Below are 17,915 nucleotides of genomic sequence, written 5' to 3' on the forward strand. Positions count from 1 at the left end.
CACATTTGTTGGAAAAGAGGGCTCTGTGATGTTCTTGGTTAAGAGGTTAATCGGCTGCCCTCTCCTTGCAAGGCCAGGTCTTGCCACTGGCACCCTCTTAGGCTTTGCTGCCTTTTTTGGAGGGGAACTTGATGGAGCCACTAAAAAATGCGACGGGTATATATGGGCGATCTCCCCGAAGCCGATGATGGGGATCCCAAATAACCTGTAAAACAAAAGGTCCATTTCAGTTTTATACTATATCGCATATTAAATGTACTGACAAACACAAGCAAATGGTAATATGATACGTACCTCATCGATGCTCAAAAGGTCCAATGACTCACGTAGAACCACTAAATGGTCCATCGTGGTACGGGATGGAGTACCGGGCATCCAGCGGTGCACGCGGGGACTGGCATCAGTATACTCGAGCGACGGGTGAGGACTGAGTGCTGGAAAATGCTCATAAATCCATGCCTGCAGAAGCGTCATATAACCACTGATCTGTCTCACTGATGACCTCGACGCAATCCCCAACTGCCGATACAAATATGCTAAAGCAGCTGTACCCCAGGCATATGTGCTCACCCTATCCAGATCCCGCAGTAAACACAGATACGCTATAGGCACCCTGGTCCCACTCTTATCAGCAAAGAGTGTGCAGCCTAACAAAAATAACAAATAGGCTCGTGCTGCACACTCTATCCTCTGCTGCCTGTCTCTATCAGATACAGAGTGAAACTGAGTCCTCAGCCACTCCATCCTCACAGACTGACCGCGCGATGACAGTACCTCCTGACGCGCGTCTCCAGCTGACACCCCCAACAACTCCACAAGTAGCTCCTCAGCATCCCGATCACTCATCCTCTCAGGAGAAACTGATACTGAGGAACCTGCGACAGGAATCCCTAAAATGGCGGATACATCATCCAACGTGATAGTGATCTCGCCAAATGGTATATGGAAGGTGTTCGTCTCGGGCTGCCATCTCTCTACGAAGCCCGAAATCAGAATCTTATCGATGAATCGATAAGAGCACTGTACTAACTCTACGAGGCCCGACTGCCTCAATAGTGCTCTGAACCTGGTATTTGGTTGGTTTGAAGACCACCACTTCCATTCACCAACCTTGGCAGTATGGTTCATGCACTTTAGTGGAGCTCGTTCCTGTAATATAAATGTATAATTACTACTACTTTATAAAACATCAATAAACAAAATATAATGCTATAACAAATAAACAATACCTGTTGCCTCCAGATGGAAGCTGCTATATGCGTCCTGAAACTGATCAGGACGGACTCATCCTCTGGACCTCCTGGACATGGTCCAACGGACTCATCGTCTTCGCCCCTAGCGGGCATATCATCATGCTCTGACTCAGGAGAGTCCGATGGCATATGAGCAGGCTCGGGAGAAGCAATCCTAGCACGACGTCTCCTAGCTGACGCCGTAGGTCTAACTCTGGCGGGACGGGGATCCATGTCTGAAAATATAGAAATTCAATGTTAGGCTATATCAAAGAAAATAATTCAATTGCATACATAAATGTTCGGCACAAAATTCAGCACGGCACGCACCAGAACCCTTCTGTTCGGCTGCACAGTGCCGAACAGAAGGCTTCTGTTCGGCTGCACAGAGCCGAACAGAAGGCTTCTGTTCGGCTGCTCAGAGCCGGACAGAACCATTCTGTTCGGCACTGTGCAGCCGAACAGAAGGCTTCTGTTCGGCACCGTGCAGCCGAACAGAAGGCTTCTGTTCGGTTGAGTGTTGCCGAACAGAGGGCTTCTGTTCGGCACTGTTCAGCCGAACAGAACCCTTCTGTTCGGCGATCCAGTGCCGAACGGAGCACTGGAGGCGGGGGGGCGGGGAGCTACCTCGACGTGGTCGTGGAGGCGCCGGCGAGGTGCTCGTTGCTCGGGAGATGGCCGGGGAGGTGGTTCCGGGAGAATGCCGGCGACGAGAGGGAGAAGGGGAGAATGCCGGCGACGAGAGGGAGAAGGGGGAACGGGGGGGTTTTGGGCGAGGGAGAAGGGGGAGACGGAGGGGGTTTGGCCGCCGGCGAGGTGCTTGAGGCGAAGTTTTTTGGGCGGAAGGGAGAAGCCGGCTGGAGTGGAGTTTTGGAGGGGAAGAGCGGGGTTGGGGGGGGGGGGGGTTTGGGGGGTGTAGAGAGCAATTTAGGTGAGGGGGTGGGGAGGGTGAAGGGTAATTTAGGATTTTTTATTTTTTTTAGGGGTGTCCTTAGCAAATGGGGGGGGTGTAGAGAGTATTTAATTTTTTTTTAATTTTTGGGGGGTGTCCTGAGCAATCGGGGGGGTGTATTTAGAACTATCCCTCGGTGCCTGACACGCTATCCTTTTTCCGCTCTAATTTCCCAAAACCACCCCGACATTTTTCAAAATTATCCCTTTACCTCTCTCCCGTCGCTCTCATCCGTGCGATCAAAAGGCGAACATGTGCCCCGTTTCTACAAATATCCGACCGTGCGACACGTCATAATACGGTCCATCGGTCTCCATCTCGCGTTAATCCTGGACCGCACAGCTCCCGCTGTACTTCGTATACAACGGGGCTTATCCAGTCGTAGGAAGGTATTTTGATCCTTAGTCCAAATTTTATGGCTCCAAAACAAATCAGGCGAGCCAAAAATTTTCATTTCGCAAAAAAAATTAACCAAACACATCTTCTAATTTAGAATAAATTTGATGTAGCAAAAAATACAAAGTTAATATAAAAGTCAAGATTTATCTCACATAGAATTTTAATTTTTTTCATATTTATTTCTATTAGTTATTTCTATTTTTAAAATGTTATTTCTATTCGACTATAATAGAAATTTGATTTGAATTGTGTAAGAATGGACCATACCATTATAAATATAGGATATGTACCTCAATATTTTATCATCAATTAAAAAAAAAGAGGACTTAATATCTTACTTTCGCCAACTCTTTTATTTTTTTCAACTTTTTTTTTAAAACATTAAGTTGAGCGGATTGAGAAAATTTTTTCTTCTTTCTGATCAAATCACGGCATAGATGCAGTTGAGAAAAATGTTATGTTGAGTCAAATTTTCATATAATACTTAGGGGTCTAGCCACTCTTATTGGCAATTAACCTATTTTAAAATGTAAACTCGACAAATTCTATCCTATATTGGACCAGTTTAGATAATATGTAAATTCATCTTGATTATAAATCTATATATGGCTAAATAATTATATACTATGGTTAAATAATGCAACAACAAATTTGTATTAGAGGATTTGTAGATATATATGTCATGGTGCGGTTGGAGTAGGTTGCCCTAGATATATAATATACAAACCGTTCTTGAGTTTGCTTAATCACTTCCATTTTTTATTTTTACCTCTTGTCACTCTTAATTCCTATGTTTCTTTGCTTCCTTGTTAGTTACATTATTTTAGATTTATTTTCATTAAGTATCAACATTTGATCTTTAATATATTCTTTGGTAAATGGTAATATGGATGGGCTCACATGTTCAAGTAAACTGTACAAAGAAAAAGAAAAAAAAGTGTGAAAACTTGGCAATATACGACCTCTAGGTTATGCCATTTGTATACTAAATGTATTGTTTGGCAAGTCAATTCTTGAAAAGCTAAATTCAGAAACCGATCAATTGATTCACTTACGTATTGGATCAATCAGGCCAATCAATAGAATTAGGTTAATCGACCAATAAGATTTGGTTTGCCTTAGTAAAAGGGCTTAGAATTTCTAACATAAAGGCAATATTACAAAATTAAAGTAAATAAAAGAGTGCTAGCTCATATATAAGGAAACTAGAAAAACGAAAGGTTTGATTATGTGAAAGATTAAACATAATTCAATGTAAGTATCCTCCAGAGTGAGATGGTCAACATGCCGGAGAACTAGATTAGCCGACGAGTCAAAGATGTCGTGAACCATTTCAATGTTTAGTCGATCTCCTCCAAAATATGAAAAGATTCTACATTGAAGAACATTAGGCTTATCACAACACATAGTATACCACAATGCTTATCACAACACATAGTATATCAGTACTCACATAGAAGCCTTCTTCCTCTTCTTATGTGGTGGATTATTAAATATTTCTAGTAATAGCTACTTTCTTTTAAATGATTATTTATCTTAACAACTAACTCTTGGTGGTTCCGACAATTTCTTGTACCGGTAACTTACTCTTACCTAAATAACTTCCACAAAGTAGTTAATTTCAGTAAGAAACTACTTTTATATGGCTATATCTCCTCCACTTATCAAGTCACATGTGAGCGATTAAATTTTGATCGATCTAATATTATTAACTGCTTTATTGTATTAGTCAATAATTAATTGATCTCTAGGTGTAAATGTTTTCAAGGATACAATGAGTATAAAAGGTCCTTAGACTTCACAAAAATATCCAATTGGATATAAATCCTAATCCTCTGAGCACTAGAGAGCATTGCCAAGTATTAGATGTCAGTGATTTAGGATCAAATCCTGCCCTCATCTTAATGCCTTGAGATTCACATGCACGAATCACTATTCTCCAAAGAACTAGCAATCAATCATTACCCCTTGTTCCCACTAAGCTGGCTCCAAATCATCATCATCGCAGCGGCCTAGCTGTCCTTCCCTTTTTCTAATCCGGTATCTCTTTGATCTGTCCAACAGAATCTAAATCATTCGCAACATGGGAACCCAAGTTCGACGGCCATGATGCTCTCCAAGGCGTCGATCCATCTTCACCGAATAGAAATACTCCACGTGTCACTACGCACGCCGACAGAACAACATGCCGTCGTTCCGTTTCGTTTCGTGCCGTTACGTGAAGGATCACGGCTCCAGGTGCATTTTCGTCGTCAGATGCGCGAAAAGACCGACCGGCTCTTCCCCCCATTCTTTCCCTCGCCTCCCAGCGCGGCGATAAAATGTGAGACTACTAGTCTCCCGGCGGTGACCGGAACCCATCCCCCCCCGGCCCTCGAATCATAATCTCATTTCTTGAGGTTTCAAGAAAAATTCTGAGCCCTCCTCCGATCTTTGGATTCCTTCTTCGTTCTTCTTCGCATCGATCAATCGTTCTGATTTCGGCGGAGAGGGATTGGCCTTGGAGAACGCTGATCGTGGAGGGTCTTTCGCTTCATTTGGGTCGGGCGAAGAGGTGAAGGAGCGGAGAGAGGGATCTTGGAGGGGTCGACACCATGAGGACGATGGAGACGTTACAAGATCTGATCGAGGAGGCCAAGGTTCGAACCGTGTTCTGGGCCATCTGCGTCTTTGCGATCTCTTACTTCTTGTCGCGTACGTGGTTCTTTTCTTCCCTTTGACTGCGTGAAATTTTGTTCTTTGATACCTTTTGGATCAAAAAATCTTGCGTTGGCTGGGACTGGACCTTGATTGTCTCTAGGTTTTGTATTCTTGGATTATAAAGCTAACCCTGGAATTTGAAGTGAAAAAGATTGAGCTGTTTGTTCTTTCTTTGTTTTTTTGCTCGCTTGACTACTTTGCGAATAACATAAAGAAATCAATTTTATGCAAGAGTTCCTTCTTGAATTAAATTTGGAATTAAATGAGTGCAAAGAATTATACTATGAAATAGTGATACAGAAAGGTCATAATCGAAGCTGCATAGTCACGACTTGGAAATATTACCAAGAATGCTTCTTTAGAAATTAGAGAATGCGTTTCTTGGGAATTTGATATGAATCTGCACTGTACTAGTCACAGGTAACTCAAATGCATCTCTCTCTCTCTCTCTAGAAAGAAAAGATTATCTTTAGGTGAAGTATGCGTTAGTGTTTTGTTGGGGAGGAGGGTAGAACCTCAAAAGGAATGGTAAAAGGTAGCAAGGGAGCACTATTCTTTATTTGCAGTTTTTTTCCTCTGCAAAGTAAGTTTGGTAATAAAGGCGTGCAATATTTGCCAGTTACAAGGAAGGAGAAGGGGGGGGGGGGGGGAGGGAAGGAGGGGGGGGAGAGAGACCTTCAACAATAAATTAAAATTTCGCACCAAACTTCCTTTACTATGTTTTATTCGGAATTCACAGCTCATACAAGGCACTCCATCATTTGGCCAAGTAGGTACTTGGTGTTATGGCTAACAAATACTTCATCTTGTAGAATGAGGAAAATCTATCCAAAGATTGCTTAGTGATGACCTATGAGAATCTGTCCAGTATGCCATGTAAAATCAATTTTTGGAACATTTTGGTGGGTCCTTGCCCTAGGTACAATGGACCTTGTCTTGCCAAAGGAAAGGAAGAAAAGAAATTATAGCATACAAAAGCCATGGAACTTCCCCAATTCCATAGTGTTGTGCCTCTCTGTCTGTCTATAAACACAGCACCCCCCACCTGGCATCTATATTCCTCGATAATTCAATAAATTTTGTAATCATGGAACCTACTCAAAGATATGCATAGAAGTTTCTATAAAAACAACTAATTTGAAGTACAATTTTAAGTAATTAAGAAGAAAGTATAATGCAAAACCTAGATTCTTTCTTTCCTCATTCATGATTCACCATTTGAGAGATCGTATGATCAGATGGACTTGGTCCTTTCATCTAAAATCTTTCATGTGGTGCGTCCTCAGTGTATATTTTCCTTACATCGTGTGGCATTATAATGACATTCAGGTTTAGTCCACTGTTATGCTAATTTGATCAGGTGAGTATGCCTACATGTATATGTATCCCAGAAAGCTCATTTTGTATTTAAGATCAGATTAGTTCTTATGTGGGATAAAAGTATAATAGGAATGTACAAACACTAATAAATATAAGTGTACATGGGCACCATAGGTGATATGTATACATAAATATAAGTAGTATATACATAAAGTATGTGTTTATGTATGTTTTAGAAACTTTAGTAAATACTTAAAACATTGGCATGTGAAGTGTTTGTATATTGCTGCAAAACTCCATTGGTCTTTAAGGTACCTATTACCCTAAGCTTGTTTTCTCTAATGGACCGTGGCAAATTTACCAGACATATTCTAAAGGAGACATTGTCAACTTCACTAGAGGTATTTGTATGTGTGTGTATACTATGTCCATAAAGCAATAAAATAGTGATATGTGACCTCGTTTATTCTATTTGATTACGTGCAATTGCTATTATCTAGGATAATTTCATAATTCCTCTTCTCTTTTTACTGCTGTTTCTTTATGGAAAATGCCACAGATAAGTTTTTTTAGTATCGTTTTTGTCATTGGCCATTGTCTTTTGTTTTTCACAGATACAAGTAAATCAATGTGGACAAATATACCAATATCAATTCTCATACTTTCAGTCTTCCGGTTTCTATCTTATGAGGTGGAGCTCCGCTGGAGGTTGCGTCCTGCCCATAAGCAAACATATTTATCTCACTTGGAAAAGAAGCAATTATCTCTAGACGATTTTCGTCTTTCTACTGTGCCACCTTTTTCAAAGTGGAGGAGGAAAATTGATTCACCCACTGTGGAGGCTGCCATGGAGGAATTCATTAACAGGATCTTGCAGGATTTCATTGTAGATCTTTGGTATTCGTCTATTACTCCTGACAAGGATGCTCCAGAACTAATGCGCACTATCATACTTGATGCACTTGGTGAAATATCTGGAAGAGTTAAAAAGATCAACCTCCTCGACTTGCTAACAAGGTGCTTTTGAATTACTTTTGTTAGTCTCTAACAAGCTTTCTGTAACTTATTGACATAGCTGAGACCTCCTTTGGGAAACAAATTATTTTTATGTTCCAGGGACATGGTTGACTTGATAGGAAACCAATTAGACCTTTACAGAAAATATCAATCAGAGATAGGCGTCGATGTTATGGGAACTCTTTCTTTTGAGGAGAGAGATGAAAGGTTAAAATGCCATCTAATAGCTTCCAAGGAACTTCACCCTGCTCTGTTATCTCCGGAGTGTGAACATCAGGTGCGAAATTGAGTATAGCTAGCTCTTGTATACTTATATTGATGTCTTTATGACATTGTAGGTTTATGTGTTGTTAAATCCAGGTTCTTCAACGTATTGTTGGAGGAGTTCTGACAATAGTCTTGAGGCCACAAGAAGCTCAATGCCCATTAGTTCGCTGTTTGAGCAGAGAGCTGCTGACCTGCTTGGTTTTGCAACCTGTCATGAACTTGGCCAGCCCTGGGTAAGCTTTTTACTAACTTAACAACTCATTCATATTTAATAATTTTGTGCCGAGTCATGTTCTGAAAAATTTAATAAATATCTTGAACATGGTTCACAACACCGGTTTCAGTACTCATATCGGTATTATGTTGGTATAGTGTTGGTAGAAGTTGGTTTGCGGTACCAAAACTTAATATTGCTTTGCTACCAGAGCGGTGCAACTGGTTACAATGAACCATGCTCTTAAACATACTTATTGGTAATGTTCTCAATATTATCAAAATTTCAATGTTGTTTTTTCATTTTGGTCAGAGAAAGTGGAAATTGTAAGCAATAATAATAATTTTGGTCAGAGGAGCAGAAGTTTAGGAAAAAAGGTGTTAAAAACACAAGCAAACACAGATCCTGCTATGAACTGATGGCATGTTATTTATGCCTTTAAATTCTAAGCGATTGCCAAAAGAATAGTTGTTGAAAACTCTAAATAGATGATACAATCTCCATGATAGTGAAACTGGTAAGGAAAATTAAAAAAGATTTATTGTAGTTAGAATGGCCCAATGATAATTGTTAGATTTGGGAGTTGGTGTGGGTGCAAAGAAGTGGATATCTTAAGTAAGGATGTACTTAGAAAGTGAGTGCAGGATTGAGTTGCCAATGATTTGTCTGAAGCAGGTACATTTCGCATATAGAAGTTTCTTGCTACTAGGGTCCAACAGTCCTATGACTTAATTGCACCTATTGAGGTCAAAATGTCGGCATGAACATGTTAAATGAAGATCTGAGGAGGCTCTAGTAAGGCAAGGCGCTTCAATCCATATTAAATGGTTTAGACAGAGAGACCTAAGCTAGCATGTATGGCAGCTATGAAGACAGATTTGAAAATGCTCCCACTATAACTGTAGGTAGCTCATAAATGATATTCATGTAGCTAAACCCAACTAGTTGATCCAGGCTTGATGGAAGTTATGGTTATCTAGAAAGCTTTTGTCGTGGAGAGAGAACAAATGAAAACTACCCTCCTAGTCACTATTTAATAGTTTAAAATAGAGCATGTTAATACAATCACCCTGACAATTGATGAAGGATTGACAGCACCAAAAATTTTCCAGAAAAGATATTGAAGCATGAAGGTGCTTGGTGATTCCCATGTCAGGCATTTGGTAAATCATGTGAGCATCTAGTAAGCTAAGTTCATTTCCACGAAAAAGACAATGTCTTGTGAGACAGGTTTGACAAAGCAACAGTCAAAACAAGGTAATACAATTGTGCTTAATGGAGATGCTGGAAAGATGGGTATAATTCACATGGAGAGTCATTGAATTTGGTATCTACTGCCTAGGAAGATGATATCCAGCATAAATACCATGCCCACTGTTGGAAAGTTGTGATGTATGACAGTCTAGATATTGGGGCCTATTTAGGTTGAGGATACAAGGGCTGTTACAATTGTTTGTTGGAATGTTAGATTTAAACCTGAATTTTCGATAAAACTAAACTAGAAAGTTAATGTCTTTGAAGGAAAAACATAATGGGTGATTATTCTCCAACCCAGAATTTAGATTCTAGGTCTAGACTGTTTTCTAACAAGGTTTGTGTGATTAAACAATCAAAATCAACTTTGCTGGAATTTTCTTGTGAAAATCTGACCATAGGAAAAGAATAAAATCAAGAAAACAGAATGATACCTAATGGCCTAAACACTAGCATGCAACCTACATCTCACACTCAGGGTTTGAAGGTCTCACACCTTTGCAGGATCACATCACTGGAGAACAAGAAGACAATGTTTAAATCATCATTTGTCATTAGTCAACCGCCATATTTATAGACTTCTAGGGCCGTTGGTTACATAAGAAAATGAACTAGAAAAGGAATTAAAAAATATATTTAACCTATGCCTCTCATCACCTAAGGGGATGGGTGGCCAGGATTTATTAAAGCACTGGCTGGTTTACTTTGTTTTCTTTTATATTCTTCTCATGAAAGTGAAGAGGCTTTAAAAGGGAGACATGGGCTGGAAATATATGTTTCTTTTTATTCTTAGGACTCCTAAAGAAGGAATCTTAAGTTCTGGTCACAGTCTTCTTTGATATTTTTTTCTTTGACTCAATATAGAAGTACACTCAATGTTGGACTCTTTTCCAAATGATGATTCTCCAACATGACCAAGTTTCACCTTAGAGTTCACATTTGATTTTCAAACTGTGCAGAACTCCTAATGAGATCCAGTTCTGTAGTGACACCTTTTGATGCTAAGATGCTCTGAACAATAACTGGCCCTTTTATCTTTATTTTCTCCCTTAATTTGATCTTCCTTTATTCCTCTTTCTTCTATTATTTATCTTGGCTGCTTTGCACATTTTAATTGAGAGAAATTGCTCCTGCATCAGTTTGTAGTAGCTCAATTATATACTAGATGGGGTCAAAACCGAATATATGCAAGAACATATCATGTTCTTATCCAATTCAGGGATATGCATTGTAGATACTTGCATTGATGGTGCTATATGCTACTGTATCTTTAGCAATAAAAGTCAAATGTCCTGATATATGACTGATCTTTTTCTATGAGTACCTTTACAAAACAATCTAACTTCCTTGCTATTTTTCCCCAGTTATATCAATGAATTGATTGAATATATATTCCTCACGAATAAAGATAACAGAATCGGAGAGGCAGACTCTGATAGATTAACCAATGAAGCTATTCTTGCCCATGATAATAATGTTTCTGGAGGAAATACTCGTACTGCTCAACCTGAGTCAAGAACTGCAGCTTCTAGCCAATCAGGTGACTTGATAATGGCTAAAAGTGGTGTGGAAAAATCACTCGCTAGTTCTGAGCATGGTCATCTGAAAACATTACAGGAAAGTTCTGAGCATCATATACAGCCTTATGCTGCAGAATGGGCAATGATACTGGATGCTGCTACAAAAAGAAGATCTCAAGTCCTTGCCCCTGAGAATCTTGAAAACATGTGGACAAAAGGAAGAAACTACAAAAAGAAGGCTGCCACTCTTATGAAGGCAGGAACTTCATTGGAGTCTCCGAGTGCTGTGCCAGGAAATGTAGATAGTACTGTTCATGCAGGAAACACAGGGAAGGGATTGTTGACCAATATGAACGAAAGTACTATAAGTATAGATGATAAATATATGGTTCACCTAATGCAAGGATCCAATAATAATAGCCGATCAAGTGTAGCACCAAACCATGAGCAGCATGTTTCTCAAGATCTGGTTAGCATGCAATCTAAAGAGGGGGGTCATTTTGGTGATGGAAGTGATGAAAATGCCAGGAAAATTTTTGAAAGTAATAAAGATCAGCTAAAGCGATCTAGTAGCACGCCTGATATTGAAACAACATTAATGGGCAGAAGTGGTGAAAGTGAAACTACTGGTTTCAAGGAGAACTATAGTCAAAACTTTAGCAAGCATAAGCAAAAGCAAAGCTCTGAATTAGTTTCCAAGAATGAAGGATCCTTCTATGCTCCAAAGATAAGGTGCCGGGTGAGTATTCCATTCATTGATCTGTGTCAATTGTGCAGCTTCTATGGCTTCTTGCAGATGTTTTTGTTAATCTGTACGGTTGGCAATTGATCCTATATAAAAAAGTTTAGGTTATTTTTGGATGTTTTATTTTGCTTACCATATGACACATATAGTCCTTCAAAATATTCATACTGTGATGGGTCTGTCATCTCTGTGCTTTATTTTCCGGTTTTTCATATACTAGTTATCTGGTCCTCCTTAACTAACCCCCACAATTTGCTTCTTATTTATGCTTCAAAGCTCATTAAATATATTGCTTCTAGAGAGGGCTGGAAAGTTCTCTACAATCTTGTTCTCTCTTCTGCTTTCTAAGAAGTATATGCTAGCTAACTTTGACATCATCCAAGGTAATAATTTTGCCTTCTTTGTAGTATCATCTTGAGATCATTTGATATTACCATTAGCTCCGAGGACCGCCGAACCAGTACTAAGACCCGTACCAGTACTAAGACCCGTACCCGTCGGTGACCGGTACGGTTTGGTATTGGTTCAGTACCAAACCGAAGCTGGTATGTGTAGGGCGTGCCGTAACCAGCATGCCCAATTTTATTTTATTTTTAACTTTTCAAGAATATTTAATTAGTAATCACTTTTTTGAAGTTTTTCAATGTTTTTAAGTCTAATTTGATTTTTTTTGGTGTTTTTTTGATATTTTTTGATGTTTTTATGGTCCTGGTTTAAACTAAATGATGTATTTTATTGTTTTAAAATAATGCCACAGTCAACCCGATTCAAAATTGGATTGACTCGGAACCGGCCAAATCCAATAGGATTTTCGACCGGTAGGGGCTAGAACCGAATTGCAATACCGAATCAGGTCGGCTCGTTACTGCCTGAATCGGGCGATTCGGCCGGTTCGACAGACCCTGATTAGCTCTATATCAACTCAAGGGGATTGATGCAGGGAGGAGCAAATGACTACGTTTGGCCTTCTTTTCAAGTAGTAGGATGGCTTGTGCTTAAAATCTTAAAGCTGAATTCTAAATTTTGGTCACCTTGCATTTGCATTCCACCCCCCCTTCCCCTTCTCTATATGAATGTGTTATCTATTATGTAGTCTTTTGTGTCATCCAAATTTCATATCCATAAGTCACCGCCATAACCCTCGAAATGTTTTCTTCATATGCTGCGCCAATCTCTGAGTTCCCAATAGAGTTGCATAGACAGTACAGCTTCAGAAACGAATAACCCCACCCCCTTTCCTTCTTTCTTTGGTAGCTTTATCTAGCCATTAAGGTTATACCTCTTTTTAGACATTTAAATCATCAACTCTTCTTCTAGTCCAACAGTCGTTTGCTTTTATATAGATATGATATTATGGTTCAAATGTGTGTTTGTTATATATGTGTGCATATATATAAACACACAATATATACAAGATTTGTAATACTGGAGCTGGCGTCTATGCCGGTAGGCTGGTGGTATGGTATGGTATGATATGCCCCATGCTGTGTTGTTCCGACGTGAACTGATAGGAAACTGGAAAGAGAGGGGGAGAGGGAGAAGGAGGGAGAGGAAGAGAGAGAGGGAGGAAGAGAGGGAGGGAGAGGAAGGGAGGGAGAGAGCAACAGAGAGAGAGAGAGGTGGAGGGAGGGGGAGGGGGAGGGGGAGAGGGAGAAGGAAAGAGAGGAAGAGAGAGAGGAAGAGAGAGAGGGAGGGAGAGGAAGGAAGGGAGGGAGGCGATGCCAAAATAGGGCTGAGGGAGGGATTTTGAAGTCCACTTTCCTGCATGCATCGAAATAGGGGCAAAGCCCATGTTTCGAAAGGAAATAAGGGTTTCGACCCCTTTTTACATATATATATTTTTGAATTTTCTAAAGTGAAGTCGGCATTGGTTGCCGACTTCACTTATTTTTTCTCTCTTTTTTTGAAATTTTTTAAGTAACGTTGGCAAATTAAGTGAAGTCGGCAGTGCCTGTCGACTTCACTAATTTTTTTTTTAAAAAAGGGCCAAAGCACCTGTTTCCTTTCGAAATAGGGGCTCTGTTCCGATGCATGGAGGTGAGAGGGTTTTGAAAGCTCTCTCTCCCTTCTTCCTTGGCTGTCTCCCTCTCTCTCTCCCTCTGTCTCTTTCTTTTCCTCTCTTTCATTCTTCCTCTTCCCCTCCTTTGCCTGTTTCTCAATTTGATGGCCGGAACCATCCCGATCGGCTGTTGGTACGGCTCGGTACACTTCGAACTAGGTTATTTGGGATGGTTCCACCATCCTTGTATATATTTTTAATGAGGCTTTATTTTTTCTATTGAATTTTATCTTATGCACATTACAATATGTCAGATACTGCTGTGCTTATCTAGTTACATATTTTTGCAAATGCAACCATCCTACCGTTTAGTAGTTTAATAATTTAATCTCTCAATGCCTCATGATTAAAAGTGCAGCAAGTAAATAGGTGTGGTGACATTTCACTGTGAAGAACACCTTTGTTCTCTGTAAAGTACTTGCTTAACCATGACATGCTTTCTATGATATTTGTTACCAATTTGTTCCTGCTTGCAAAAGGAAGCATGATATGCACTCATATGGTGGAAATGATGGTCAAACTAGAAAATATTTTCTATAATCTTTCTACTTTTGTTCTCTTTGCCAAATTTTAACTTACATGTTCATTGCATTTAAAATGTTTGTGCAGGTTGTTGGAGCATATTTTGAAAAGCTTGGATCTAAATCTTTTGCAGTTTATTCAATCGCTGTAACTGATGCTGAGAACAAGACCTGGTTTGTGAAAAGAAGGCATGCTTTTACCTAGACATCCCTAAAGTCTTTAGATATATTTACATCCATTACTTTCAAAAAGAGGCGCTCTTCATATATATTGATGTTTGTTTATGTATTCTCTATTGTCTTTGCTGGCTGAAGTCTGTTAATTGTATAGGTGTTTTGAGACCTTGCTTATATTAAATTTCTCTTTATATATATGGTCTACCTGATACCAACTCTTCACCCTTTTCATTGGTTGTGTTCTATATAGATTCTGTAAAGTAAGAAGGAAGGTTATTTATAGTTTTTTCTTAGCATATTGCTCCAAAACCTTTCATGTCAATAATGAGATTTTTTTATTAACAAGGGCTTCTCTTTATGAAATTGCACCATTCATGTATGTGTACTCATAAATCTTGTTCATAACATTTTTTGAGAAAATATGTCAGTAAGACATATATGAATTGAATGTCTTGTTAATTTAAAGAAAATTCTTATATGAGATCCATTAAAAGCAGAAACATTAGTTGTCATGTGTTATATGCATTGACTGATTTCTTGTATCTTTCTATATCGATAATATTGACTATTGGATTGCAGATACCGAAATTTTGAACGGCTGCATCGGCATCTAAAGGATATACCTAATTATACATTGCATTTGCCCCCAAAGAGGTTTCTTTCGTCCAGTATCGATGATTATTTTGTGCACCAGCGATGCATTCTTCTCGACAAATATTTGCAAGTATGGTTTGACTCTCTAGTTTGCAACTTTTTGCTTGGTATGATATGCCAGCTTGACATGTTTCTAGTTCATCTGGACAGGATCTTCTGTCAATTGCTAATGTTGCAGAGCAACATGAAGTATGGGACTTTTTAAGTGATACTTCAAAGGTATAAATTTTCTCAATACACTTTTAGACACTTTCAGATTCTCTGGGAAGTTGATCCCTTTTTGGTTGTTTTTTTTGAAGAATTACTCTTTCGGAAAATCAACCTCAGTGATGAAAACATTAGCAGGTACATAGATCTCAAACTCTCTTAGTTCTGACAGCTTACAAAAGAGTTTGATTTCGTCTTCATTTTATCCAACTGCGATCAACTTTATTAATTTCTTCACTTCAATTTTTTCATATGTTATGATGGAAGAGAGTTGGCTCTAGCAACAAAATATGAATTTTTTTCTGTAGTTTCTTTATCTTGTTTTTGCCCAGATGTCTTGTTCTAGTATTCTGTACAAAACATTCTTTAATGTTGTAATTCTTTGATGCTTATTTTGAATTTTTGATACTAACTACACTGTTTGGAGAATGTTCTATTTATTATATGAAAAATAATGATGTGTCATTGTTTGTCATTTTCATGCATCATAGCTAGATACAATAGCTTTATCCTGATAAATTGAGGCCAATTTATTTCATAATCTGCTGTTAAGCTGAGCTGCACATTAGTTGGGCATGACTGGAAGTTGTCATTCATCGTTCAAAAATCAAAGCAGACATAACTAGTAAGTAAGAGATTGGCTAAGTTGAAAAGTGAGATGTAACATTTACTGGATCGATTAAATAACTGCTGGCACTGAACTGTCAGAAAATTAGGATAGTTGAGTGGGTTTAGCTCACTAGAATATCACTATAACATGTCGATCTACTGCTATGTTCTTATATGATGAATCAGTCAAGCCACTTTAGCTCTGTTGAATTTGAGAGTCCACCTATGCTATTGATATTTGCAAAGAGACTCTCTTCAAATATTTACTTATTTTGGCTAATTTTGTTTGGAAACATCAGAGATGGATCTAGCAAATGATCACAAGCAGCTTAATGTGATCCGCATAGATAGTCCTTCCTTGTAAAAGAGTTTTGAGTGACAGCAGAACTCCTTTCATCTACTAGCTCTTAAACTGATCCTAACAAATTTCTCCTTCCTACATATATCATAGTTTGAGTCCTCAGTATCTACATTCTACAATTTGTTTTAGAGAATGATTTCTTATACTATCCTGCTAAAGTGCTAATGCAAAAAGATGGATCTTGGGAGTGCTGCACTCTTTTGTCAATCACAAGGGCATTATGATGGTGCAATATCAGAGGATTTATAAACAATTTTGGCTGGTAGATTTTCCAAGAAGCAATCAAATGATGTAATATAAGTGCTGTGATTATGGTTTTAAGCAAGATCCACAATCTTGATATATAGGTTCAGTATGGTATGGTTGATACTATACAGTATGTACCCCGTACTGAGACAACTCTTGACCTTTTTTTCTCTTTTTTTTTAAATCATGGTACTAGCCAAAACCGGGCGATATAGGTCAGTACTGAGTGGAATTGAGCAATTCTGCTCGGTTCAGATTGATTGGCATCGGTACAAATTGGTTCTCATCTCGAACCAGCAAATTGATCCGGTTCTGCACCGGTTCGGTACGATATGCTTGGACTAGGCGCTTCATGTCGGTTTTTCAGTCTTTGATTTTAAGTATATTGTTGTAACGTATCATGAAGTACTTTCCTACAATGTCTCGCTAGTATGATGCCCAACGTTATCTGGTGGGGCATTGTATAAGTCAGTATTAATTGATTACCACTTTGTCTATGACTTCTATCGTACAACTCTCACGCAAGCCTAATATACCAAACATCTTACTAACTTCTTTGTAAAGATTCATATTACAACAATTTTTTTTATATTTGCCAACATGCCTTTCATCCGAGGTCTGCAAAACTGGTATCGAGAACTGTACCAATATATCACCAGTTCAGTATGGTATGGTATACATTTTGTACTGAGACAAGCTTCCAATATTTTTTTCAAGGACTGCAAAATTGACTCGAACCTCTGGTTCGGGGTGTACCGTATTGAATTGGTGCAAAAGGTCGGTTGCTGGTTTAGTACGAGAACCAGTGTGTACCGGTTCGTACTAGTTTGAACTGAGCAAAATCGCCCGATTTTAGCTCGGTTACCGGCTTGTCCTTCCTAGTTTTGGATGGTACCTTTGATAAGAAATGAGAAAAAAAGGGGTCAGAGGCTGTCTCGATATGGAGTATGTATTGTATCGACCGTATTATAGTGTACCGGTAATACATCGGTATGGTACTCGGTGCTAAGATTGTAAATCTTGTTTTTTTCTCACTCCTAACCGTGGTACCACTCGAAATCAGGTGGTATTCGCTCCTGCTTGGTTCGGGCCGGTCCGGTTCATATACCGAATCGAACCTCGATACTATGCTAGTACTTTATAAATGCGCTACAGTGTAGTCAATATGGGATGCTATGGTTCGGTATATTTGGCCTTGCCTTCATTGTTGATCCATTGTGAGTTTAAGAGGGGATGTTGTGTTGTCATATTACATAATCCTCTTTTTTTTCTTCTCTCAAAATACTATGCAGATGTATAATTGGTCATGCACTATTCACATGTTATAGGTGAAAACCAACTGCATGACCAATTGTATTTATTGGGCTAATTTCCTGAGCAGTAAATTTCTTTATTCCTACCTTCCTAATATTTGCTCCTCGAGTTTATTAATGATTAGTTGGATAATCTTGAAGTCTTTTG

The 17,915-nt window shown here is 38.9% G+C and overlaps 1 protein-coding gene across 10 annotated transcripts in view; it reads left to right on the forward strand.

The window, feature by feature from the left end:
- Nucleotides 1-4,791: 4,791 nt before the first annotated feature.
- LOC103703152 (phox domain-containing protein) overlaps nucleotides 4,792-17,915 on the forward strand; it is a 28,833-nt gene continuing 15,709 nt past the window's right edge. For 6 of the 10 annotated variants that reach the window (XR_003384894.4, XR_015972514.2, XR_015972515.2 and 3 more), the window contains exons 1-9: nucleotides 4,792-5,277; nucleotides 7,218-7,620; nucleotides 7,720-7,897; nucleotides 7,981-8,120; nucleotides 10,720-11,614; nucleotides 14,289-14,389; nucleotides 14,957-15,101; nucleotides 15,182-15,250; nucleotides 15,331-15,376. Coding sequence is in view for 6 of the 10 variants with exons in the window: in XM_008785898.6 (XP_008784120.3) it covers nucleotides 5,178-5,277; nucleotides 7,218-7,620; nucleotides 7,720-7,897; nucleotides 7,981-8,120; nucleotides 10,720-11,614; nucleotides 14,289-14,389; nucleotides 14,957-15,101; nucleotides 15,182-15,250; nucleotides 15,331-15,376 (2,077 nt within the window). In the remaining 4 variants the exon portion in view is untranslated. The remainder of the gene's footprint in view (nucleotides 5,278-7,217; nucleotides 7,621-7,719; nucleotides 7,898-7,980; nucleotides 8,121-10,719; nucleotides 11,615-14,288; nucleotides 14,390-14,956; nucleotides 15,102-15,181; nucleotides 15,251-15,330; nucleotides 15,377-17,915) is intronic. The other 4 variants (XM_088709548.2, XM_088709549.2, XM_008785902.6 and 1 more) reach the window with 2 other exon arrangements.

This window comes from Phoenix dactylifera, chromosome 13, assembly GCF_051530095.1.
Source record: "Phoenix dactylifera cultivar Ajwa chromosome 13, Ajwa_hap1_PhDact_Kaust_v1.1, whole genome shotgun sequence".
Lineage (NCBI taxonomy): Eukaryota > Viridiplantae > Streptophyta > Magnoliopsida > Arecales > Arecaceae > Phoenix > Phoenix dactylifera.